At 45.7% G+C, this 25,839-nt stretch overlaps 1 protein-coding gene across 2 annotated transcripts in view; it reads left to right on the forward strand.

Annotated features, from left to right (window-relative positions):
* The window catches only part of REXO1 (RNA exonuclease 1 homolog), a 76,198-nt gene that overhangs the window by 13,018 nt on the left and 37,341 nt on the right, over positions 1 to 25,839 (forward strand). For both annotated transcript variants that reach the window (XM_075903238.1, XM_006128983.4), the window contains exon 2: positions 19,080 to 20,857. In XM_075903238.1, coding sequence (XP_075759353.1) covers positions 19,080 to 20,857 — 1,778 coding nt within the window. The remainder of the gene's footprint in view (positions 1 to 19,079; positions 20,858 to 25,839) is intronic.

Raw genomic sequence — 25,839 nt, forward strand, 5'->3', positions numbered from 1 at the left:
TATGTTGGCACTTTAACCTCCTGCCTTCAGCAGAAATGGCTTCCTGCAGTGTTGGGGTGGGGAGGGAAGTCCTGAGGCTCCGTGCCAGATCCAGCTTCTCAGAAAGCCCATGCTGCTCCTCCACTGCCCACAACAACATGCGCTTTCTGGATTTGGTGCAGAGCCTCCGGACTCTCCCCTCCCCCCAACACCTCAGAAAGGAAGGAAGGCAGCACGGGGAAGGAAGGGAAGACAAGAAAGCACACGCACTCCTCCTTTCCTTCCTTGCAACAGCGCTCGTGCTTTCTTGTTCTCTTCCTTCCCCATGCTCCGGAAAGGCATTTTTTTTAAGATGGCGGTGCAGGATCTGGAGGGGCTGGATTTTTTTTAAAGGAGTCGCATGTGTGCTTCTTCCAGCACTGCCCACAGATCATGCCCCAGAGATCCTTGTCCCTGGAGACCTTCAGGTACTGGTCGAGCTGCCCCTGCCCTCTCTCCCTTGGCCAGACCCCCACCAGCAGCCTGGCCCTTCTCCCCTGATCAGACCCCCCCACCGGCAGCCTGCTCCCTCCCCTGGTCAGACCCCCCACCAGCACCCTGGCCTCTCTCCCCTGTCCAGACCTCCCACCAGCACCCTGCCCCCTCCTCCTGGCCAGACCTCCCACCAGCACCCTGCTCCTGCCCACTTCCTCCTGGCCAGACACCTAGCCCCAGCTTGCTCCCGTATCCTGCTTCCCATCCAGATTCTGCACTCTCATCCTTATCCCACTCACTTGACAGCCCCGTCCCACACACTGGACCCCTCATTTTGGCCCCACCTCAGAGCATAGAAAATCCACTAACCTTGGAACCCTAGAAGAGTTGATCTGGCCTGAGGCCTTGAAACTCAGTCCTACCTCCCTCTCACTTCCCCCCCCCATGGGGCTGGAGTGCCAGGAGAGGGAGGTGTCTCAGTTGGGGCCACATCAGTAAAGCTTGGAGGGTTTTGGAGGGATTGGTTGTGCGTTTATTTTATTTTTTTTGCATCTTACTCCCTGACTGATTTTTCTGTGGTCAGTGACTTCTGACCCAAAACAGGTCCTCCTCCCCTCCCATAAATAAAGACAATGCTGACATGTTTTGTGTTGAACATAATATTTATTTAAAAATGAAGCCTGGCCAACATGCCCCAATTGGGGCTTAACTCCCATCTGGCCACAGCATCATAACATTCCTGCATCCCTCAACCCTGAGCCCATCATATACCTGATCCTCCTGCCCTGAGCCCCTCACATCCCCAAACTCCTGCACCCCCACATCCAGTCTTGTGCCACAACACTCCTGCACCATCCACATACCGCAAACCTCTGCTCTGTGCCCCTCATGCACCTAACCCCCCTGCCCTGAGTGCCTCATACATCCCATCCCAAACTCCTGCATCCTCACTTCCACAAGCTTGCAGCTTGCTCCAGCACCTGTACCTCCACCTGACTCCAGCACTCTCCAGCCTGGAGCCCCCTGCTTAAGCCAGTATCCCCTTCTCCACCTCCTCTTGCACCCAAATTCCCTCCCAGAGCTTGCACCGCTCACCCCTTCCCACACCCAAATCCCTCATTCCCACCCCAGAGCTCGTACCTCCTGTCTCAACCCAGGGAGAACAAGTAAGGGCCGGGGACAGCAAGTGATGGAGAGGAGGGGAAGGAGAGGGCAGGGCCTCAAGGAAGGGGTGGGGTCTTGGGGTAGTGATGGGGTAGATCTTGGCTTGCCCTTACATTTAAAAAGTAATCTTGGGTGTAAAAGAGTTGGAGACCAACTGATTTAGATGAAGAAAAAGAAAACATATTTGAGTTAAGGATCCAAGCAACACTGCGTAAATCTGCTAGTAGTTTTATATTTTTAATTCTTTGTGGTGGTCTATCCCAAGTTTGAAAATGTCCTTCTTACTGTGAGTCTCCCCTTTGGAAGGATTGTTTTCCTGCCATAAAATTTGACATTAATCTGGTAGCTTTTGTATATTTGTGCCATTCGCATCATCACAGCTTGGAAACCTTAATTGCTGCAGTGGAAGGAGCATCAACGATTGTTTTTGTAGGGGCCCGGCAAACAATGGGTGCATTTTATGATCCGTTATTTTGGCCTCTTGCACCTTTTATCAATAAAGATTTCACTGACATTGTGAAGGCTGCTTGAAGGAGCATTGAACCCAATAGCCTCTTCCACAGCATTATTGTCTTTGAGGTATGTCTACACTACTCAGCTTCTAGCAACATGGCTGTGTCGACACAGGCGGCAGCTAATAGTCGGGCAGTGTAAACACTGGCCCTTCGCAGCTCTGAACCAGGTTACTGTTAACTACTCCCCTTGTGGAGATGGTTTACATAGAGCACTGGAAGAGCTCTCTCCCAACTCTTCTGCAGTGGCCACACTTTCAGTTCAAAGCGCTGGTGCAGCAGCACTTTCAGCTTTTAAGTGTGGACACAACCTGCATTTCACTCCCTAAGAATGGTGCTTTGATGGCTAGAGAGCGCTCCTGCCAAGAAAGCACTGTTTATACTAGTACACGGGTGGGGAAACTTTTTTGGTTCTCGGGCCACTGACTCACAGAAAAATCAGTCAGGGGCCACATGCAAGTGGTGCTGGTGCTCCAGCCCCTGCAGATTTTGGGTGAGCCCCAATAAGGGGGGTGAGCCCCAAGCCTTGCTGGACGGATCAAGGGAAGCCACAGACTGGCCTGCGGGCCATAGGTGCCCCAGCCCTGCACTAGTGCTTGCCACTACAAAGCTTTTTTGGGGGGAAGGAGGAGAGAGGTGAGGGGGGATTAAACACCTGTGAATGTCAAAAAGTTTGTCACTCAATTGTCAGCCTAGATGACCCAGCCTGAGAGATGCCCTGTGGTGAACAGGAAACAAAAAGAGAAGGGTTAGGGAGATGTTCTTAGTAGAGGCTATTGGCCTGGCTTCTGTGGTGCTTTCATAGGCAGGTGTTAGTAGTGGGTGATTCGATCGTTAGAAACATAGATAGTTGGGTTTGTGATGACCGGGAGAACCGTATGGTCACTTGCCTGCCTGGTGCGAAGGTTGCTGATCTCTCGAGGCATCTAGACAGACTTATGTGTAGTGCTGGGGAGGAGCCGGTGGTCGTGGTACATGTAGGTACCAATGACATAGGGAAGGAGATGTCCTGGAGGCCAAATTTAGGCTGCTAGGAAAGAGACTGAAATCCAGGACCTCTATGGTGGCGTTCTCGGAAATGCTTCCAGTTCCACACGCAGGGCCAGGTAGGCAGGCAGAGCTTCAGAGTCTCAATGCGTGGATGAGACGATGGTGTAGGGAAGAGGGGTTTAGATTTATTAGGAACTGGGGACACTTTTGGGAGAGGGGGAGCCTATACAGGAAGGATGGGCTCCACCTAAACCAGGGTGGAACCAGACTGCTGGCACTAAACATTAAAAAGGCCATAGAGCAGTTTTTAAACTAAGAGATGGGGGAAAGCCGATTGGTGCGGAGATGCATGTAAATCGGAGGGAGACTTCTCTTAGAGGAGAATCCATTGATAGAGATTCTCTAAGCTGCAGTCAGAAAGAGGAGGGGAGAGGGCAAACCGTGGGCCAGAGCAGACAAACAACCGCATACAAAGGAATCCAATGCATCAGGGAAGGGCAGACAAATAAGCAGTGGCAAATTTTTAAAGTGCTTGTGCGCAAATGCTAGGAGTCTGACTAATAAGATGGGTGAACTAGAGTACCTCTTATTAAATGAGGAGATTGACATAATAGGCATCACTGAAACCTGGTGGAATGAGGAAAATCTGTGGGACACAATCATACCAGGATATAAAATATATAGAAAGGATAGAGCAGGCCGACTGGGTGGTGGAGTGGCACTGTATGTGAAAGATAATGTAGAATCAAACGAAATAAAAATATTAAGTGAATCAACATGTTCAATAGAATCGCTATGGATAGTAATTCCATGCTCCAATAATAAGAAATTAGCAGTAGGGATATATTACCGACCACCTGACCAGGACAGCGATACTGACATAGAAATGCTAAGGGAGATTAGAGAGGCTACCAAAATAAAGAACTCTGTAATAATGGGGGATTTTAATTACCCGCATATTGACTGGATACATGTCACCTCAGGAAGAGGAGCAGAGATAAAATTTCTCAATGGCTTAAATGACTGCTTCTTGGAGCAGCTGGTGCAGGAACCCACAAGGGGAGAGGCAATTCTCAATTTAGTCCTGAGTGGAGCGCAGGATCAGGTTCAGGAAATAACCGTTACAGGACCGCTTGGGAATAGTGACCATAATATAATAACATTCAACATTCCTGTGGTGGGAAGAACACCTCAGCAGTCCAGCACCCTGGCATTTAATTTCAAAAAGGGGAATTATGCAAAAATGAGGAGGTTTGTTAAAGAGAAATTAAAAGGCACAGTGACTAGAGCCAAATCCCTGCAAGCTGCATGGAAACTTTTTAAAGACACCATAATAGAGGCCCAACTTAAATGTATACCCCAAATTAAAAAACATAGCAAGAGACCTAAAAAAAAATCACCGTGGCTTAACCACCACGTAAAAGATGCAGTGAGGGACAAAAAGGTATCATTTAAGAAATGGAAGTCCAATCCTAGTGAGATAAATAGAAAAGAACATAAACACTGTCAAATCAAGTGTAAACATGTAATAAGAAAAGCAAAAAAAGATTTTGAGGAACAGCTAGCCAAAAACTCAAAAAGAAATAACAAAATGTTTTTTAAGTACATTAGAAGCAGGAAGGCCTGCTAAAAAACCTGTGGGTCCCCTAGATGATCGAGCTATAAAAGGAGCAATCAAGAACGATAAAGCCATTGTGGAGAAACTAAATGATTTCTTTGCTTCAGTCTTCATGGCTGAGGACGTTGGGGAGATTCCCAAATCTGCACCGTCCTTTGTGGGTGATGAATCTGAGGAACTGTCCCGGATTGAAGTGTCATTAGAGGAGGTTTTGGAACAAATAGAAAAACTTAATGTTAACAAATCTCCGGGACCGGATGGCATTCATCCAAGGGTTCTAAAAGAACTCAAATGGGAAATTGCTGAGCTATTATCTGTGGTTTGTAACCTATCCTTTAAATCGGCTTCCATACCTAATGACTGGAAGGTAGCCAACGTGACACCAAAGGCTCTAGAGGTGATCCTGGCAATTACATACCAATACGTCTAACTTCAGTACCGGGCAAATTAGTCGAAACAATAGTAAAGAATAAAATTGTGAGGCATGTAGAAGAACATAATGAAATTTAATGTGGATAAGTGTAAAGTAATGCACATCAGGAAAAATAACCCCAACTATACGTACAGTATGATGGGGGCTAATTTGGCTATGACAAATCAGGAAAGAGATCTTGGAGTTATCGTGGACAGTTCTCTGAGAACTTCCACGCAGTGTGCAGCGGCGGTCAAAAAGGCAAATAGGATGCTAGGAATTGTTAGGAAAGGGATAGAAAATAAGACCCAGAATATCTTACTGCCCCTGTATAAAACTATGGTACGCCCACATCTTGAATACTGTGTACAGATGTGGTCTCCTCACCTCAAAAAAGATATCTTGGCCTTGGAAAGGGTTCAGAAAAGGGCAACTAAAATGATTAGGGGTTTGGAACGGGTCCCATATGAGGAGAGGTTAAAGTGACTGGGACTTTTCAGTTTAGAAAAGAGGAGACTGAGGGGGGATATGATAGAAGTATATAAAATCATGAGTGGTGTGGAGAGGGCCGATAAAGAAAAGTTATTTATTAGTTCCCTAAATAGAAGAACTAAAGGACACCAAATGAAATTAATGGGTAGCAGGTTTAAAACTAATAAAAGAAAGTTCTTCTTCACACAGCGTGTAGTCAACCTGTGGAACTCCTTGCCAGAGGAGGCTGTGAAGGCTAGGACTATAATAGAGTTTAAAGAGAAGCTAGATAATTTCATGGAGGTTAAGTCCATAAAAGGCTATTAGCCAGGGGATAAAATGGTGTCTTAGGCCTCTGTTTGTCAGAGGCTGGAGAGGGATGGCAGGAGACAAATCGCTTGATCGTTGTCTTCAGTCCACCCTCCCTGGGGCACCTGGTGCTGGCCACTGTTGGCAGACAGGATATTGGGCTAGAAGGACCTTTGGTCTGACCCAGTACGGCCGTTCTTATGTTCTTATGTAGGCCCTTTCTTCGCTATGGTAAAAGAGGGCTTTTTCCAATGTGTTAACAAAGGTGATAAAATCGAGTGTTTGTTTTGACCTGCTGGTATGTTAAAACTCTGCCTTGTTCACAGTGAGTTAGCTGACATAGAGGGGAAGGAAGAGGAGATGCAAATTAACCTTTTTCCTAGTGTGGATGCCCTCTCAGGGCATCGCTACACTACAGAGAAGATCAACTCCCTGGAGGTTGATCTTCTAGTGTTTGATTTAACAGGTCTAGTGTAGACCCCAAATCAAACGTGGAGGGCAGCCCCTGCTGGTGTCCGTACTCCTTGATTTCTAAGGAGTTAAGGAAGCTGATGGGAGCGTGTGCTCCCGGTGGCCTCCCACAGTGTAGACACCCTGGCAGTTCGGCTTAAGGTAAGCCGAATCCAGTTATGCATTGTGCATAGCTAGATGGCGTACCTTAAACTGACCTGCCTGGTCTAGTGTAGAGCAGTGTTTCTTAAACTTTTTGAGACCACTGAACACCAAACAATAATATTTTTTTTTTATGCAGAACACCTATAAACATTTTCTTCAAAAAAAAAAAATTGTTGTCAGACAAAAACAAAGAAGAGGTCACAGCACACCAGTGAGTTGTTCATAGCACACCAGTGTTCCGCAGAAAATAGTTTAAGAAACACTGCTGTAGAGCAGGCCTTAGAGCCTGGGTTTAAAGGAGGCCCTGCCACTTTGGAGTCTACTCAGTTTAGAACATAAGTGAAATAAATTGGATCCTGTGTCTGCCCTGACTCTCCTGCCAATGATTTTACAATTGCATTTCACTTTAAAAAAAATTGTTTCTCTGTTCCCTGTTACTGTGCAAAAGCTGCACCTAAACAGGCTTGTCTGAACAGGGTAAGCGTGGCACTGACTATACAAGAAGTGCTGTCAGATGCTAGGTAAGCAAATTTGGAAAAAATGCAGCGGTATTTCTCTAATCGTTCGCTTAGACACCTGGGTGTTGGTTGTAACAATAGTACGTTAAAAATCAGACAATATATGTGCATGAGACAATCTTGTCAACTCTCTTGCTCAGGCAGTGCCTTTTCTTTGATTTTTTGATTTATAAATTAATACTTGTGTTTATTTGTTATGTGCTTGGATGCTATGGCGTTAGGAGTGCCACATTAATTAAATAAACATACAGGTAACATTTATGCTCAAGGAGCAGGTACATTGAGTAAGATGGGATACAGTGTGACTTTTCTGACTGCAGTTGTATTTTAAATTTTTTAAAAAGTGGGTCTTCAGTTGCTCTTGTGCACCTCTCTCCCAAACCTACTTAATCAGAGACATTTATTTGAAACGATCTACTACACTTGAACCTCATCAATCTAGGTGTCTGTGATCTGGGAGCATCTGTGGTTTGGACCCCCGCATGAGTGGAGCACAAGGAGCGGGGAACCCCTAGCCTCATGGGCTGGATCCAGGCACGCTGCAGGCTAGATGTGGCCTGAGGGCTGGGAGTGGCTCTGAGTGTTGCTGCTTCCCTTTCCCACTGTCTGGGGGAGAAGCAGCACAGCAAAATGCTTGTTTGGAGGTTCCTCCCCAACTCTCCAATTGGCTATGAATTGCAGCCAATGGGAGCAGAGATGGGTGATGCCTAGGGATATGAACGACTAGTTGACTAGTCGCTTCTCTCCCCCCCACCCCTTGCTGCCTCTAGCAGAAAGAGGCAGCCGGGGGGGGGGGGGGAGAAAAGGGGGTACTTCAAAGTGGCAGTGGGGTCTGGCCCCAGACTCCACGTGGCACTGCCGCTTTGAAACACCACGTGCAGCCAGTTGGGGTGTCCCCAGCTTGCACATGGCATTTCAAAGCGGCAGCACTGCATGGAGCCCGGGATTAGCTGGGGACTCCCTCACTGACCATGGGCTCTAGCTCCCCATGACATTTCAAAGCAGCAGCGCCACATGGAGCTTGGGGTCAGCGGGGGGAGTCCACAGCAGATCCCGGGCTCCATGCGGCGCTGTCACTTTGAAATGCTGCGAGGATCCTGACCCTGGGCTTGCTGTGGCATTTCAAAGCAGCAGCGCCACGTGGAGTCCCAGGTCAACGGGCTCTGCACCTTTGAAGTGAAGCAACAGCCCTAAGGTTGTTGCTACACTTCAAAGGTGGAGGCGCCCTATTGACTAATCGAATAGTCAATGCAAAAATGCACAGGAATGCAGGGCCGAGATTAGAAAGGCAAAGGCACAGGATGAGCTCAAACTAGCTACAGGAATAAAGGGAAACAAGAAGACTTTTTATAAATACATGAGAAGCAAGAAGATGATCAAGGAGAGGGTAGGCCCACTGGTCAGTGAGGAAGAAGAAACAGTAACAGGAAACTTGGAAATGGCAGAGATGCTCAATGACTTCTTTGTTTCGGTCTTCACTGAGAAGTCTGTAGGAATGCCTAACAGTGAATGCTAGTGGGAAGGGGGTAGTTTTAGAAGATAAAATAAAAAAAGAACAAGTCAAAAATCACCTAGAAAAGTTGATGCCTGCAAGTCACCAGGGCCTGATGAAATGTATCCTAGAATACTCAAGGAGTCGATAGAGGAGGTATCTGAGCCTCTAGCTATCATCTTTGGAAAATCGTGGGAGACAGGAGAGATTCCAGAAGACTGGAAAAGGGCAAATCTAGTGCCCATTTATAAAAAGGGAAATAAGAACAACCCAGGAAACTACAGACCAGTTAGTTTAGCATCTGTGCCAGGGAAGATAATGGAGCAAGTAATTAAGGAAATCATCTGTAAACACTTGGAAAGTGGCAAGGTGATAGGGAACAGCCAGCATGGATTTGTAAAGAACAAATCATGTCAAACCAGTCTTGATAGCTTTCTTTAATAGGTTAGCGAGTCTTGTGGATAAGGGAGAAGTGGTGGATGTGGTATACCTGGACTTTAGTAAGGCGTTTGATACGGTCTCACATGATATTCTTATCAATAAACTAGGTAAATACAACTTAGATGGGGCTTCTATAAGGTGGGTGCATAACTGGCTGGATAACCGTACTCAGAGAGTAGTTATTAATGGTTCACAATCCTGCTGGAAAGGTATAACAAGTGGGGTTCCGCAGGGGTCTGCTTTGGGACCGGCTATGTTCAACATCTTTATCAACGATTTAGATATTGGCATAGAAAGTACTCTTATTAAGTTTGCAGATACCACCAAGCTGGGAGGGGTTGTGACTAATCTGGAGGATAGGGTCATAATTCAAAAAGACCTGGACAAATTGGAGAAATGGTCTGAGGTAAACAGGATGAAGTTTAATAAAGACAAATGCAAAGTGCTCCACTTATGAAATTGATTGTTCCTTCCTACATACAGAATGGGAAGCGACTGTCTGGGAAGGAGTATGGCAGAAAGGGATCTAGGGGTTATAGTGGACCACAAATTGAATGAGTCAGCAGTGTGATGCTGTTGCAAAGAAAGGAAACATGATTCTGGGATGCATCAACAGGTGTGTTGTGAGCAAGACACAAGAAGTCATTCTTCCGCTCTACTCTGCGCTGGTTAGGTCTCAGTTGGAGTATTGTGTCCAGTTCTGGGCACCGCATTTCAAGAAAGATGTGGAAAAATTGGAGAAGGTCCAAAGAAGAGCAAGGAGAATGATTAAAGATCTAGAGAACATGACCTATGAGGGAAGACTGAAGGAATTGGGTTTGTTTAGTTTAGAAAAGAGAAGATTGAGGGGGGACATGATAGCAGTTTTCAGGTATCTAAAAGGGTGTCATAAGGAGGAGGGAGAAAACTTGTTCATCTTGGCCTCTGAGGATAGAACAAGAAGCAATGGGCTTAAACTGCAGCAAGGGAGGTTTAGGTTGGACATTAGGAAAAAGTTCCTGCCTGTCAGGGTAGTCAAACACTGGAATAAATTGACCAGGGAGGTTGTGGAATCCCCATCTGTGGAGATATTTAAGATTAGGTTAGATAAATGTGTATCAGGGATGGTCTAGACAGTATTTGGTCCTGCCATGAGGGCAGGGGACTGGACTCGATGACCTCTCGAGGTCCCTTCCAGTCCTAGTATTCTATGATTCTGTGATTCTATGATTAGTCAATTACTCGATATTTAACATCCCTAGTAGTGTCTGGGAGTGGCGGGGTGCGCAGAGCCATGTGTGCCCCAAGGAGCAGGGTGCCAGATAAGCACCCCATCCTCAGACCCTGCCCTCCCATCCCCCTCATGCATCCATCCATCCAACCTCCCTCCCAGACTTTGTACCCCCGTTTCCAGTGTGCTCCTTCACCCTTCCTCCCAGACCCCATGTCTCCACCCCACAACGGTTCAAATACAGTGCATTAAGGATTTATCTTATGGCTCAATACACATGTAGAATACTCTATAATGGTTTGTACATGCAACGTCTTTAGTAATAGACTTTGTTTACCCTTTATTATGGTGAACCCCCATGATCCGGCAAATTCAATGATCTGGCATAACCTATTTCTCAAGGTTGCTGGATTAAAGAAGTTCAAGTGTATTTCTGCTCTCTGTGGGATTTAAGTTCATTGTGCAAAGCTGTCAAATTCTGCTTTAGGTATTTTGCCAGAATCTGCCAGCACAGGTTTGTGCTGTCTTATGACAAAGACCAACCTTCTGAACAATAGTCTTTGTTACTAGGATGAAATCTTGTCATTTTCATAGAAAAGCAAAGCTTCTTGTGAAATAATATCTTGTGATAACTGCTTTTTTCTTTTTAGAAACATTAAAGGCAAAGTTCAAAAATATTCTTCTAGTAGGAATAATTTTTTCTGGTAATTGGTGGTGGTTGTTGGTATGTTCAGTACTAACATTGTAAATATAAGCATCCTGTTCATCTAGCATAGTTGCTCTGTCTGCTCTAGCAAAAATGGCTGTTTTTCCTAAAACGTTTCTAAACAGCTACTTCCAACAGATGCCTGAGTCTGATAATCATCGGCATGGAAGACTAGTGTCTTGCTTGCAAGTCTTGCATTGTGAGACTTCAGCTATGTAAAACATTCACATTTCTGATCCCCTTTTAGCTCCTCTGGCTAGTGCTGCCTTTGAGAGCAAGAAAGGTGCTCCCCTTGTGCAGCACAGATGCTAAATACAGTCCGTTTTCTTCCAGGATTATAAGGTTAAGCAGTAGGAATTGATTGGACAGCAGGGCTCTGTATTCTGCAGAAAAAGCATGTTATATATACACTCCTAGGTTACCTTTAAACAAAGCAGCTATTGATGCAGAATGATTCATTGTAAAATAAACTTTTCAACCAAATAGGCGACTTTGTACTTGCTGCATCATGTTTATAAAGTCAGTCTTTGTTTACTATCTTCATCTGTACTTCAAAAACTACGACCATTATACTAGAGGAGATGCTGCAGCCTTTTGCTTCTAGCCTAAATGAAGCTGTTTGAATACCATTCCCATTGCAGACTTGATCTGACTCCCTTACCTCAAAAATCAAAACCAACACCACCATCCTAACTGCCTTAAGTGGGGGAACCTAACTTTCTGTCTACACGGGCGAGTTTTGTTGAGGAAAAGTGCCTTTTGTCGACAAAATATGTGAGTGGTCACACTGTGCTGAAACTTGTAAAAAAAAAAAATTTGTTTTGGTTGATAAACTTACATCTCCATGAGGGATGTTTCTTTTCTCCTCCCTGTGTTGTTGACAAACAAGCAATGTAGACATCTCAGGGCATTTTGTCGCTGATTCTGGCTTCCAGGAAGTGGCCCACAAATCCAAATTAGCCCCTTTGGTCAGCAGTTTGAACTCCGCTGCCCTGCAGCCAGGTAACCAGCTACCCACTTCTCTCCCTTGCAAGTCCCACAACATTTAAATCCCTTTTCCTGCTGCCTGAGCATCTGGAAACCCCTCCCCCCCCACGTGCTGGCTCAGAGTGTAGTGGTCTTATGGTGCCTTCTAGGTTCCCATACATGGCTATCCCACCAAATGCTCCCTTGTTTGGACTGCTGCAGAGCTGTTGGATCTGATCATTGCGTGGGGAGAGGAGTCTGCTCAGCCCCAGCTGCGAGTGACCCGTGGGAACTGGGACACTGTGGGCACATTTCTCAATCCTTGTGTGAAAAGGGGTATGAGCAGGACATGCTGCAGTGCAGAGCAAAGATTAAAGAACTGAGACAAGCTGATCATAAGGTGAACCAGTGTTTCACCAAAGACCTACTGTTTCTATCAGGAGCTGGATGCAGTGCTTGGCGGAGACCCCACCTCTACTGCCACACGCCCCGTGGACAAAGGGATAGTACACAGAGGGCCTAACCTGGAGGATGAAATTGTAGATGTGTGCAGAATAAATTATGTGCACCAAGGCATGTGTGGATGTGCACTACCAGTGGAGAAACATGCCGCTGTCTATGGGTACTCTGATAATCAGCTGGTTGGGATTTGAATCTCTCCTGGATGGCTGCCCAAGCACTCAGCTTACAGAGAGCACTCGTGGGGAATGGAGATGAGATGAGAACTGAAACAAAAAATGTGTGCGTAGCGGGTTCTGTGCTTTTTTTTTGGTTACCCAGTTACATTAATGAGGGTACTTAGTTCAGTAGCCCAAATACAATTCTCACCCTGATGTTTAAGCTGTTTGCTTCTGCTTTTACTTCAGTTTTCCCCCTTCAATCCAAGTCTCTTCCCAGTTTCTTCTCTTTAGACCGAGGCCTCGTTTACACTTAACTTATACTGGCATAGCTATGTTGCTCAGTGGTGCTGATGAAACCCTCATTGTGGAAGCAGCTGACAGCAGTTGGGGAAGTGTTGTTTTCTGCCAGCATAGACACTCCTTCTGTTGGTGTGTGCTGCGTCTGTACTAAGGGGCTATGCCAGCACAGCTGTGCCAACGTAGATATGCTGGCATAGGCTCTGGAATGTAGACATAGCCTGAGGATGGTCTACTTTTTGGTTGTGTGTACTGCCTCCCACTGAGGTGTCTTCTGCTTTGAAGAAGGGGACACTGAAGCTCGATCTACACAGAAAGTTACATCAGCATGATTGTAGGTCTCAGGGGTGTAACAGCCTTTGGCTGATGGAAGAGCTGTTTTACTGAGCTAGCTAGAGAAGGACACATAACCGATGACATATAATGAAAGAGAATCCCTCCTGTTGCTATAGCAGGCGCTACAGTGGTGCTGCTGTGTCATGTTAAGTGTAGCCTGAGACTCTCCATAACCCCAGCCTTTCGTCCTCCTCAGGAAGATAAATTGAGCTCAGTTCACATGGTGTGGCAGTCTCTCTGGTTAGGCATTAAAGACAGAAGTTCTTCATGTGTCCATGAAAGATTTAGGGGTAGATCGCCACCTTTATCCAACGTGCTATCTGTATTTGGTTTGCAAACCTCTTTGGACTCCGTTGAGGGGAGTATGCTATTTAAATGTAAAATAATATTAATTCTTTCAAAGTAATGCCCTGCGCTCCTCACTTTGAAGACTGTTTGAGCTGTTGCTTGGAACATAGCAGCATACTGTCTTTGCCCACACAATCCCTGCACTTTCAAATTAATTATTTTGTAAAAAAACTTTGAGAGAGTTGGAGTATGAAAGACATTTCATAAAACCAGTCTCTGTGCCACCCACTTGCAGGTTCAAGCTGCTAAGCACCCTCATTTCTTAGGGTATGCCTACACAGCAAAGTTATTTTGAAATAACAGCCCTTATTTCGAAATAACTTCCCTAGTGTCTATGCAGCCAAACCGCTATTTCGAAATAAATTCAAAATAGCAGAGCTCTTATTTTGAATTTGGTAAACCTCATTCTACGAGGAGTAATGCCAAATTCGAAATAGTTATTTCAAAATAAGTGCTGTGTAGACACTTATTTCGAAATAGGGGGCCTCCAGTCTTCCCAGGGGGCCCTGGTGGTCACTCCGGCCTCAACCAAGAACACTTACTTCTCTCCCTCCCCCACTTCCCGGAGCCTGTAAAGGGGTAGACTCTGGCCACAGTGCTTGTGCCAGCTCCAAGCTTGCCAGCCCAGAGCCAGCAGTCGCAGTCACTGCCCCTGACCCAGTGGCCCCAAAACATGAGCCGGCAAGCCACTGGCAGCCAGCCCTCCACCGCTCCCCAGGAGCGGTCTGCCAGCTCCCAGGAGCCTGCCAGGGCCCGGAGAAGGTGGGTGCCTTCCTGGTCCAGGGCAGCGATCACGGACCTTATTCAGGTTTGGGGGGGATGCCCCCAATGTCCATGATCTCTGCACTGGATGGAGGAATAGCTGCCAGCCACCAAAGGCCACATGCGAACCCAGGAGCAGGTTTGCATCACAATCAAGTTGGCCCAGCGAGACCCCCAACCCTGAGCTTTGAGCTTCCCCTCCCCCTTCTTTCCCTTGCTTCTCCCTTCTAGCTCCCTCCTTCCAGGTTTCCCCCTCCCCTCTCCCATCCTCTCTTCTCCCCTCTCCTGCCTCCTTTCCCCAGTCTCTCCAGAGTTTCATTCCCTACCCCCCAGTTTTGTTAAATAAAGAGAGTTTGTGTTCCTGAAAATACTTGTATTTTATTTGACATCAGGAAAGGGTATTAGGGAGGAGTAAGTGGAAGGACGTGAGGGAGAAATGAGGCACAAGCCCCCAGTGGGGCAGACCAGGGAGGCTCTTAGTGCTCCTTAGGGTGGAAGCTCTCCTGCAGGGTCTCCTGGATACTGACAGCCCCCCAATGGACCTCCCTGATGGCAGCCTGTAGAAAGTGCAGCCATGCTTGCAGCAACGCGTCCAGGAGAAACACCAGAGTGCCCAGGGGCAGCTCTGGCTCCATGTTGCCGAGTGCTGTGGTGTTCCGAGTGAGGGCAATCAGAGCACACAGAGACAAAATGCTTTGCTGTCCCTCATCAAAGTAGACAAGCAAGCAAGGAAACCTGAGAACTGGCTGTCCGGGGGGGGGGGGGGTCCCTTTAAGCACAGACCTCAGATAGCCTCAGGCAGCAGCCCCATACAGTAAGTCTTGACCTGGTGCCCTGCTGGAACTGGTTCTGGCCAGCCTTAAATGCGATTCAGAGTCCACTCAGTGTGGACGCGCTATTTCGAAATGCATTTTGTGTGTAGATGCGTTATTTTGAAATAGATATTTCGAAATAACACTGTAGTGTAGACATACCCTTACTTTGAGTGGGAAATAATGGTGCTTCACACCTTTTGGAGGAAGCAGACAATCTTGTATGCTTAGGCTTATAAGCGTTTGAGGAAACTTTGCCTATTTCAACTTATTTGAGTCCTTTTTTTAATAAACCTGAATATTTTGCATCACAAGGGCCCTAATTTTCACCTGCTTTATGTACCCTCCCCCATGAGAGCCAGCTTTGTGACTGCTTCTGGTGAGGGAGAACAGGACAGGGCTGCCTTCAGAATAAGAGCTCTCAGATTTTACGAGAGAACTGGAAGGGCAATTTGTCAGGAGCTAGAAGGCTGCACCCAATTTGCATAACTTTCTGCAGCTTCAAATAGTCTGTAAAATTGACTGTATTTTATTTATAGTAGCGAGTTCATCATAGCTCAATTGTGAAACAGTGCCAGAGTGTAGTATTTTGAACCTGCCACTGAGAAGTGTGCCAGTTTGTATACGCTAGTTTTGAATGGGGAGAAACACCTATGGATTTGCCAGTGCTGTGTATGTGAAAGATATACAGGCAGTCCCCGGGTTACGTACAAGATAGGGACTGTAGGTTTGTTCTTAAGTTGAATTTGTATGTAAGTCGGACCTGGTACATATTGTAGGGGAAACACTAGCCAAACATTGCTCCAGAGCTCAGTTTTATTCTCCCACACCTCACTTCCCTCAGTTTTTTATTCTCAAGCTGAACTGTCTGCTGAGAAAAGCCGCTCCGCGTCTCCCTGGTCTGCTGGGGAGGGGGCGGGGGGGCACGCTAGCTTCGAGTCTCCCTGGTCTGCTGGGGGGAAGCAGCTAGTGTGGGGTTGCCTCACCTCGTTTGTAAGTAGGGATCCGATGTAAGTCGGATCCATGTAACCCGGGGACTGCCTGTAAAACCTCCTTTTCCCACAGGGGGATGGGATAGGCCTATGGGGGGGGGGGGGGGGGGGAGCTGAAGAGCAACAGGTGTTCTTGGCATTGAAGATCTGGCATGAGAGGCGTAGGTTTCTGACAACCAGAACTATCTGTATGTCCCATGTCCTCTGGGTTGCTCCCTTTTCCTCTGCTGGAGCATCCCTATCCTTTGGCTGAGTGACCTGGCATTTTGGAAATGAATTGTGTTGCAAACAGTCACTCAGGGCGAGACGGCACTTTTCCAAAGGTGCTGCTGTGCAGGACGGTCAGAAGTAGCCGTACAACATTGCCAAAATCCATTCAATTTCTAAGGTGTCCAGTAGATACACCATCCCTTTTCCACGCTGTGAGCAATATGACTAACTTGGCAATAGCCAGAAGCAAGCATGTATATCAGGACTTAGAAAACAGATTTATAGCACAAAAGTAGGCCGACAACTTTGATCTTTCAAAGAGTTTATTGGCTAGGATTTGCCTCCATTCTATGATAGGGATTAAAAATACACTCCCCCTGAAACTCTGGTATGCTATGATATCGAAGACAGGATACTGGGCAAGATGGTCCATGGTCAGAGCAAGTATGGCAGCTCTTATATTGTTTTAATTGGCCACAAACAATAAATCCCATAAAAATGAGGAGTCCTGTGGCACCTTAAAGATGAAAGGGATTTATTTGGGCATAAACTTTCATGGGTAAAAGCCATTTTGTCAGATGCGTGGAGTGGAAATCACAGATGTAGGGAGATAATACATATCTGCAAGTTTCATGTGGCTAAATTCAGTGCCCCTTGCATGTTGACAGATGGTTTTTACCCACTTAACCTTATGCCCTTTTGTCTTTAAGGTGCCACTGGACTCCTCGTTGTTTTTGCAGATGCAGTCTAACATGACTACCCCCCTGAAATAAATCCCATGAAAGAAAATTCAGTCTCTTCTACAGATTGGATCTCCCTGGTCGAGCATTCTCAGGATCCGAGTGGTCCCAAACAGGAGAGTTTGCTGGACCAGAGGAGGTCAGGCCTCAGGCTCTCCCGGGGCTCCCTTCTTGTCCGCCAGCCAGGCCAGTTCGCTGCCCCCAGTGGGGCTCCAATCCAGGCTGCTGGCCCTGCTCCTGGACAGTGGCGCTCCCTTCTGCCAGACCATCTGAGCTCCTAGCTGCTGGCAATCTCTGTAGCTGGGGTTCTCTGGTTCAGCAACATCTGGGATCCTGCTAGACCGCAGATGTTGCTGGACCAGAGAGGTTCAACCTGTAGTTTGAGTCAGGTGACAGGAGTAAAACCTAAGTTGAATCTTCACACTTATTCTAAATGTTTGCAGATTGTTTTAATGTATTGTCTTGAGCAACTCTTGTTCCAGAAGCATCTTTTAAAACCTTCTTGTTTTTATCTCCATGGAGACTTGTTCATCACAAAAGCTTAGCCAGTGGTTTCTTAACATGCGAACAAGCTCATTATTTTTAGTGATTTACTTTTAAAATACATTCTGCTTTCAGTATAAAGGAGCAAGTTTTTCGTTAGTTAATGTCGTGGGTTCAGCAGAATCATTTTGATTGAGGACCTTGTTTGTTTTTAAGAAACTTATGGGGCTGAACAGGCCAGTTTAATAGCACTTAGTTATCCTGAATCATGATTGTTATCATTAATTTCTGTTAATTACAAAGGAGAGAATTGTCTTTGTGCTCAGTAGTTAGTGAGGGAGCAAGTTGCTTGCTGACTACATAATTGCCACAAAATTATGTGCACTGGTTAGAACACAGGTGCTTCAATATTCCATTCTTGATAAGCCTTGTGAGCAGATTAGACATCAGACTGTGCTTTACTGATTTTCTTTGATTTTAATGTCTCAGTTGAAAGTTGCTATCTTCTATTTGGATAAATAGATGTAAAATTTTCATGTGATGTGCAAACGACATATACAGCAAGAATAAAAATGCATTCACACTCCCCTCCCCCCCCCAAAAAAAATTCTCCAGCAATTCTTTTTTCTCTGTTTCTATGTAAAAGATCAAATGGCAAGGGAAGATATCATTACAATTACCAGTAGTCTAGATGCTCAAATGGATTGTTCAGTGTGGTCCAAAATTCTCATACAGTTTTTGTGTTATAGTTTTCTGAGGAAGTTGCAACATCTGAAAAGTGTTTTTGGAAAGACAGATGTGAAACGTTGCAGGTTATACTTTAAATTTTGTAAGAGTACTTAATATTCTTGTCTTAATTGCCTTGCTCTGTGAAATGGAAGTGTAGTAAAGAACCCATTATCAATGGTACTTTGTTCCCTTTCAGTGTCTTCTGTGTTAACCTTATTCTGACTGATAAAGCATATTTTTCTCCCTTCCCTTCACAAACTTCAGTGGACTGCAAGTGAAATTGGAGCCATTTGGTGCTTCTGTCATACACTGATATCAACAATAAAAAGGAATTAGAATTTAGCTGGCAGTTTTTGTCACAATAAAATACAGCTTGTTCATGTTAGTAAGCACTGCAGAGTGATAAAAATAATTAAAAATCTTCATACATTAAATAGACAGGACAAGGAGAAATATGAAGAGCAGATAAGTACAGTAACAAGATGGTGTTTTAGTTATAATTTTGAAAACTGAACTTTAAATTTCTTAGATTAAACTTTTCTCTGTGGAACTTTTCACATATGTAAGTAGTAAAGGCACTGGATTCACAATGGCTTCCATTGGCTTTTAAGACCAGAAGGCACCATTGTGATCACCTAGTGTGACTTCCAGTTTAACACAAGCCAGAGAATGTTGAATAAATAATGTGTCTCATTGCACATGCAAGAGCATGTTTTTGTTTGTTTTTTTTGTTTGATGTTTTTCAAATGCTGGGTTCTCATTATAGTGGAGCTTTTATTTGAGATTTAAATAGATCTTTCATATATGGTCAAAGATAATCTTAGTTTAGAAAAATTGCTGGATCTAAGATACTTTTTTTCCCTCCCCTTACAGAGCTTGGTTATGATCCATATAATCCTGAGCTTCCCAAGCCTTTGACCCAAATACCGAATGGTGCTTTGGACGACATTACAGTGTCAACCCCTAGCATTCTGCAGCTGGAGTTGGTTAACAAGGCCATTGAAGAGGTCAGAAATGAAGTGGAGAGAGAACAGAAAAAGTATGAGGAGCTATTGGAGACCACAAAGGAATATAGCACATCTGAGGCAGCTTCGCTTATTTCCAAAACATCTGTGTCAGCTGCTGTGACAAAAACAGACTCTTTAGAATATAACCCAGGTAGCTATAAATTGAACAACAACACAGACTACAACCCTACACCTTTGGCTGTGGCTAGTTGTTCACGTAAATACACCTTAGATACTTTTGATAATGCAAAATCCAAAGGTGGTGCACTGGAATATGTTCCCAAGGTTGTGGCTCCACCTAAAAAATACAGTAGAGTTGTCAGTAACAATAAGTATGTGATTGATAACTCAAAGCCTTCTACGGACTTGGAATATGACCCTCTTTCAAATTACTCAGCAAGGCTTTTGAGCAAAGCCAACACAAAGGAACAGAAGGGGACCAAAAGGAGAAGGGCCTCTAGTCACGGAGAATCTTATTCTCCTTCATGCAAAAAACACTGTAATGTATCTGATGACTATGGAACATATGCCAAATTCTCTGACTCTGAAGAGGATGTCGACTTGGATTACCGGCCAACTTCTGTTAGCCGTTTACAATCTAAAGTCAGTTCTGGAAATGAATCAAGTGATGGGTTATCTATCAAAGAAAAGAGCACCAAATCGGAAAACCTAAATTCCCGGGGGATGAAAGAAATGGCAGTGCAATATGACATGGAAGATATTGAAAGTCCACGGAAAAATCTTAAAGACTCATTGGAAAAGAACACAAAAGTGGCAAAGGCATCTTCTGGCAAGAATGACCAGTCTGTTGAAGACAAAGACAGCAAAGAGATTTCAAAAGACAAAATGAAAAAGAAAAAAACAGATGGCAATAAGCCACCTTGCCACAAAGAGATGGACAAGAAGGAGAAAAATAAAAACACAAAGAAAGAGAGAATCAAGAAAGAAGAAAAATTGAAAATGAAAAATGGCGAGAGAAACTGTGAAGAGAAAAATATCAAAGCAAAACTGGATCGGAATTTGAAGAAACCAGAGAAGGAGAAACTGGAAAAAGTGTCTAAGACAGAGAAGTCTAAGTCCAGCAGCTCAGGGAAAAGCAAGAATGAGGGCCTCTGCAAGGGAGCTAGCACAGAGAAGTTGGAGGTTAGCAAGAAGGACTCCATGCCAAAGGCAGCTGGTCTCAAAAATGGCAAACAAGCCTCTAGTGAGAAACACAAAAACAAAGGGGGCAAGACCTCTGCCGCTGGTTGTCGAAAAAAGAAGGCAAGGTCTGCAGAAGTGGGGAACTCAAAAGACAAGGGTAAACTGAAACAGCGGACATTGAGCCATGTTGACCTATTTGGAGACGAGAGTGGGGAGGAGGAGAAGGCCGACCAATCTCTGCTGGCTGCATTTCCAGCCATTAGTTCGGACTCCGATGAAGATGATGGCTCCTGTGGTTTTCAGAGTGACAATGAAGGGACAAAGAGCATTAAACACTCCAAGTTGTCCAAGTCGTCGTCGTCCTCAACTTCTGATGATATTGACTATTCCGTCCTGGAGAAAGATTTGGATTATGACTCTGACCCCATGGAAGAGTGCCTCCGAATTTTTAACGAGTCCACGGATGTGAAAACAGAAGACAAGGGAAGGCTCGGGAAGCAGGTAAAGCTCATTCTGATTCAGCATTAATCTGCCATTTCCCTGCTTCCAAACCTAGATGTTAAACCAACTAGCTTTAGTGCCATTAGTTGGTGGTGGTTTGCAGGTGTTGTGTGTTTTTTTTCTTTTCCCAAGGAGTTGGGGGAAGAGTAGGGAGTTCTCCCCAAACAGTTTAAATTGCTATTCCATTTATCATTTTGACCAGTGCTTGAAAGTATTGTTGGCTTGAACATACTATCTGTTCCCATTCCCATCCTATCAATAGTAAAGTTGGTATCGGAAGTATTATCTAGTTACTATTTCTCTGTGTTTTGCTTTCCCAAACTTCTGGTTTGGGAATGGTTCCTCCCTGCCATAAGTTGGAGACAGCACTGGAATCAGAGTTTTGACATCCTTCAGTTTTGAAGTGCTTTGCTCTAACAGAATTGGCAATTGTATGTGTTTGCAGCAGGTGTACTAGCAACCTTGTGTCTCTAGCTGGATACATCAAGTGCTTTGGAGAAAATGTTAGGGTCTTTCAGAGAGAATCCATTCCAGCATCATTGCTGATAGCCTGGAGACATCCACTCCTTCTTGCAACTTATTCTGCTGAGTGCAGTATGGCAAATAGCACCTGAAACAACAGGGAACTTCTAAGGCAATAAATTGATGGTGAAAATAGGCTAGTGTGGCTGACTCTAACTGAATTGAGTGGAGGACCAAGGAGGAATCAGGTGGCTAGGTGTAGGGTTTGGGTGTGCAGGAAACCCAAGACCTAGACAATTCACCTAGGTAGACTACTTCTTCCTATAGTATTTCCTAAGAATATAAGAACGTAACAATGGCCGTACTGGGTCAGACCAAAGGTCCATCTAGCCCAGTATCCTGTCTACCGACAGTGGCCAGCACCAGGTGCCCCAGAGAGGATGGACCGAAAACAATGATCAAGCGATTTGTCTCCTGCCATTCCTCTCCAGCCTCTGATAGACAGAGGCCAAGGACACCATTTTATCCCCTGGCTAATAGCCTTTTATGGACTTAACCTCTATGAAATTATCTAGCTTCTCTTTAAACTCTATTATAGTCCTAGCCTTCACAGCCTCCTCTGGCAAGGAGTTCCACAGGTTGACTACACACTGTGTGAAGAACTTTCTTTTATTAGTTTTAAACCTGCTCCCCATTAATTTCATTTGGTGTCCCCTAGTTCTTCTATTTAGGGAACTAATAAATAACTTTTCTTTATTGCCCCTCTTCACACCACTCATGATTTTATAGACCTCTATCATATCCCCCCTCAGTCTCCTCTTTTCTAAACTGAAAAGTCCCAGTCGCTTTAACCTCTTCTCATATGGGACCAGTTCCAAACCCCTAATCATTTTAGTTGCCCTTTTCTGAACCCTTTCCAAGGCCAAAATATCTTTTTTGAGGTGAGGAGATCACATCTGTACACAGTATTCAAGATGTGGGCGTACCATAGTTTTATACAGGGGCAGTAAGATATTCTGGGTCTTATTTTCTATCCCTTTCCTAACAATTCCTAGCATCCTATTTGCCTTTTTGATCACCGCTGCACACTGCATGGAAGTTTTCAGAGAACTGTCCATGATAACTCCAAGATCTCTTTCCTGATTTGTCGTAGCCAAATTAGCCCCCATCATACTGTACGTATAGTTGGGGTTATTTTTCCCGATGTGCATTAGTTTACACTTATCCACATTAAATTTCATTTGCCATTGTATTGCCCAATCACTCAGTTTGGTGAGATCTTCTTGGAGTCCCTCACAGTCTGCTTCTGTCTTGACTATCCCAAACAGTTTGGTATCATCTGCAAACTTTACTACCTCACTGCTTACCCCTTTCTCCAGATCATTTATGAATAAGTTGAAAAGGATTGGTCCCAGGACTGACCCTTGGGGTACACCCCTCTCCAATCTGAAAATGTACCATTTATTCCTACCCTTTTGTTTCCTGTCTTCCTGGCCAATAACTCCTATTTAGTGGGAAATCAGGGTATTATCTAGCTCAAGGGTTCTCAGATTTCATTGTCCTGTGACCCCTTCTGACAACACAAATTACTACATGACCCAGGAGGGGGACCGAAGCCCAAGCACCGCGGCCTTGGGGTATGTGAGAAGGACAAAGCCCAAGCCCCAGCCCCACAGATGCATGCAGGTGGGCCAAAGTCAAAGCCCAAGGGCTTCAGTCTTGGTGGAGGCCTGTAACTTGAGCCCCGGGATCCAGGGCTGAAGCCCTCATTAAAATGGAGCCGTGACCCACTTGGAGGTGCTGACCCACAGCGTGAGAACCGCTGATCTAGTTGATACTTTCAAAGGGAACCTCTCAAAGCCTCCATGTTTGCCATTGTAAACTCTCATAGTTGAGTCCTGCATAAGGATTCCTGTCCTCCATCTATGAGTAGTGTCAACCCTGAAGTGGGAGGGGAAACTTGCTAAAGGTATTTGGAGGAATGAAATAAAGCAAAAGAACATTTATCTTAAATGCTGCCTGGCAGCGGGGTCCCTATGGTTATGGCATAATCTCTGAATTAAGTGTAGAAAGCCCCATCCATGGAGACATTTAAAACTAAATAGGGTAAAGTACTAGAAAACACAGTCAGCAATAATCCTTTAATGGCCTCAGGGATGATGGGCTAGAAACAAACTAATCTCATCCTCCATCTTTTTGACATGAGTTAACTCGACAATGAGAGCTGGGTGTAAATGAACAGAAGCTCTTGATTTCATGTCAGATATAATGCTGTCAAGTTTTCTGTTGGGGACCACTTCACTGGCACCATAGCAAGTTTTTCTGGAAATGAAACAGGGAGTAGACTTTAGAAAAATCCTGACTTCCTGTATTCAAAGAACCCCCTCAAAATCTTTATGGCCACTCTTATCTTTTAGGGAGGCACTTATGACTGCAAAGGAGAATCATTAAGAGTTGCATTTAGCTGAGACAGGTGTGTTGCATGGCTTCGCTCTAGTAGGAGGAAGGTTTTAGAGATGAAGTGGAGATAATTAGATGCATTTGGCAGGTATTGAACAATGGTATGACACCAAAAGACACATGCTCCTAAGCACCTGAGAAGTTGCTGGTGGGTCTCAACTGAAGTGACAACTGCTGTTCGGGAAAGAGAATTTTGCTCCCTGAAAGAATGATTGACTGATAAAGCTTCTGATTCTAGATGTTACTTTCTGTAATGGCCCCAATCAGAGCCTAATGCTGTCTCTTGCTGACAAGTAATGACATTTGTGGCACTGTTAGAACTTTGGTACAGGTTGAATCTCCCAAATCCAGGACTCTGGCTCGGGCCACGGATGTTGCTGGACCCAAGAGCCCTGGAGCCATGAGCAGGAGCTAGCTGAGAGAATGCGAGGGCTGAGGAGCAGCAGCTGGGCCTCGCAGCAGCTGTGGAGCGCCCGCCCTGGTCAGGGAACTCCCGGCATCAGTGGGGTCAAGTGGCGGCCGGGCCCGGGAGCTCCTGGCGTCAGCTGGACCAGGTGACTGCTGGGGACCCGCGGCCAGGGATCCCCCCAACTGAAGCGGAACTGGTAGAGGCAGTGGCCCCGGCTGGGGAACACTTGGGAATCTCCAGTGGGGTAGAGTGGCTCCAGCTGGAGAACCCTGGGGAACACCCTGTGGCAGTGGGGCTGCAGTGTCAAGGCAGTCCTGGCTGGGAGACCCGGGGGACGCTGAGGCAGCCTGAGGGCAACAGCATGGGGAGCCCCTGCCTGGCCAGCATTAGAGGGGGGCAGAGCAGGGCAGGGAGCCCCAGGGAGAGGAGCCTGGGAGCGGGCAGCCAGCAGGGGAGCACTGACCTCCCCTGGTACAGCAGCTCCCTTGTTCAGGACAACTCGGGTCCCAAGGGTGCTGCACCAGGGAGGTCCAACCTGTAGAAGAAATTATAAAGGAGTTTTCAGTTTACTTGATTCCGCTGGTTTAATAGTTCAGAAGAAATTAATTACTGCTTAATCATAGTATTCATTTGATGGTGTTTAGGAAAGGATGGGCAGAGATCAGTTAATTGTCTGTGCTTCCATTCTCAAAAGCCTCATGCTTTAATAAGAAAGTCCCAACAATAATAATAAACTGTACACCAACAATTTTACATGAAGAGTTTAACAACATGCCAGTTTACTATAGCAAGAAATGTTTATCCTCATCTTAGAGCTTTCCAAATGTTGCATAGTGCAAAAATGGTGGAGTTCTTAAAACGCTTATTCCCCATAAAATGTACTGGAATGAGAGCTCTAATTCACTTCAGTGAAACTGTAAATGCAGTGTTATGGTATAGACTGGAAATCTTCATAGGGTAATATGTGTGGTTCCTTCTCAGAGCGATGATCTGCTCCTTGCACCCCTAACATTTTATGTTCCTTTATGAAAGCTTTACTTTTCCCTTTCTGGAGAAAGATTCCTTCCTTTGTATCCCATTTCTATTGAAGATTAAGAGGGCAGAGTTGTTATGGAGAAGTTTGTCTTCTAAGAGGGGAAGATGCCTCTGAATAGGTGTTTATTTAGGTACTAGCCAATTAGCCAGTCATAAGACGGGATTTTTCAGGTCTCTCCTCCATGTCGGTCTTCTCTCCTGAACCTCTGGTCTCTCGCTCTGTCTCTCTCTCCTCCTCCTACTGTCTCCTCCCCCCCCCCCCTCAGTTCTTCTCCCCCTCCTGCCTCTCTCTCTCTGTCTCTTTCTCTTCTCCCACTCCTGCCTCTCACGTGGGGGGACCGTGGAGCCCAAACGGCTGTTTGGGCTCCGCACTCCCCGTGCTGCATGGGGAGCATGGAGCCCAAACGGTCATTTGCACCTCTTGCTCCCACGCGGCGGCCTGGCTGAGCGGCGCAGAAGTCAGCCGAGTGCCACGGCAGGAGGCGAAGGGGGGCAAGGCGGTGACGTGCACGGCCGGGGGCGGGGCCTGGAGCCGCTGTCACGCTGCACGTCGCTGTCCCGCCCCCCCTTCGCCTCCTGCAGTGGTGCTCAGCTGATTTCTGTGCCGCTCAGCCGG

This window comes from Pelodiscus sinensis, chromosome 19, assembly GCF_049634645.1.
Source record: "Pelodiscus sinensis isolate JC-2024 chromosome 19, ASM4963464v1, whole genome shotgun sequence".
Taxonomy (NCBI): Eukaryota; Metazoa; Chordata; order Testudines; family Trionychidae; genus Pelodiscus; species Pelodiscus sinensis.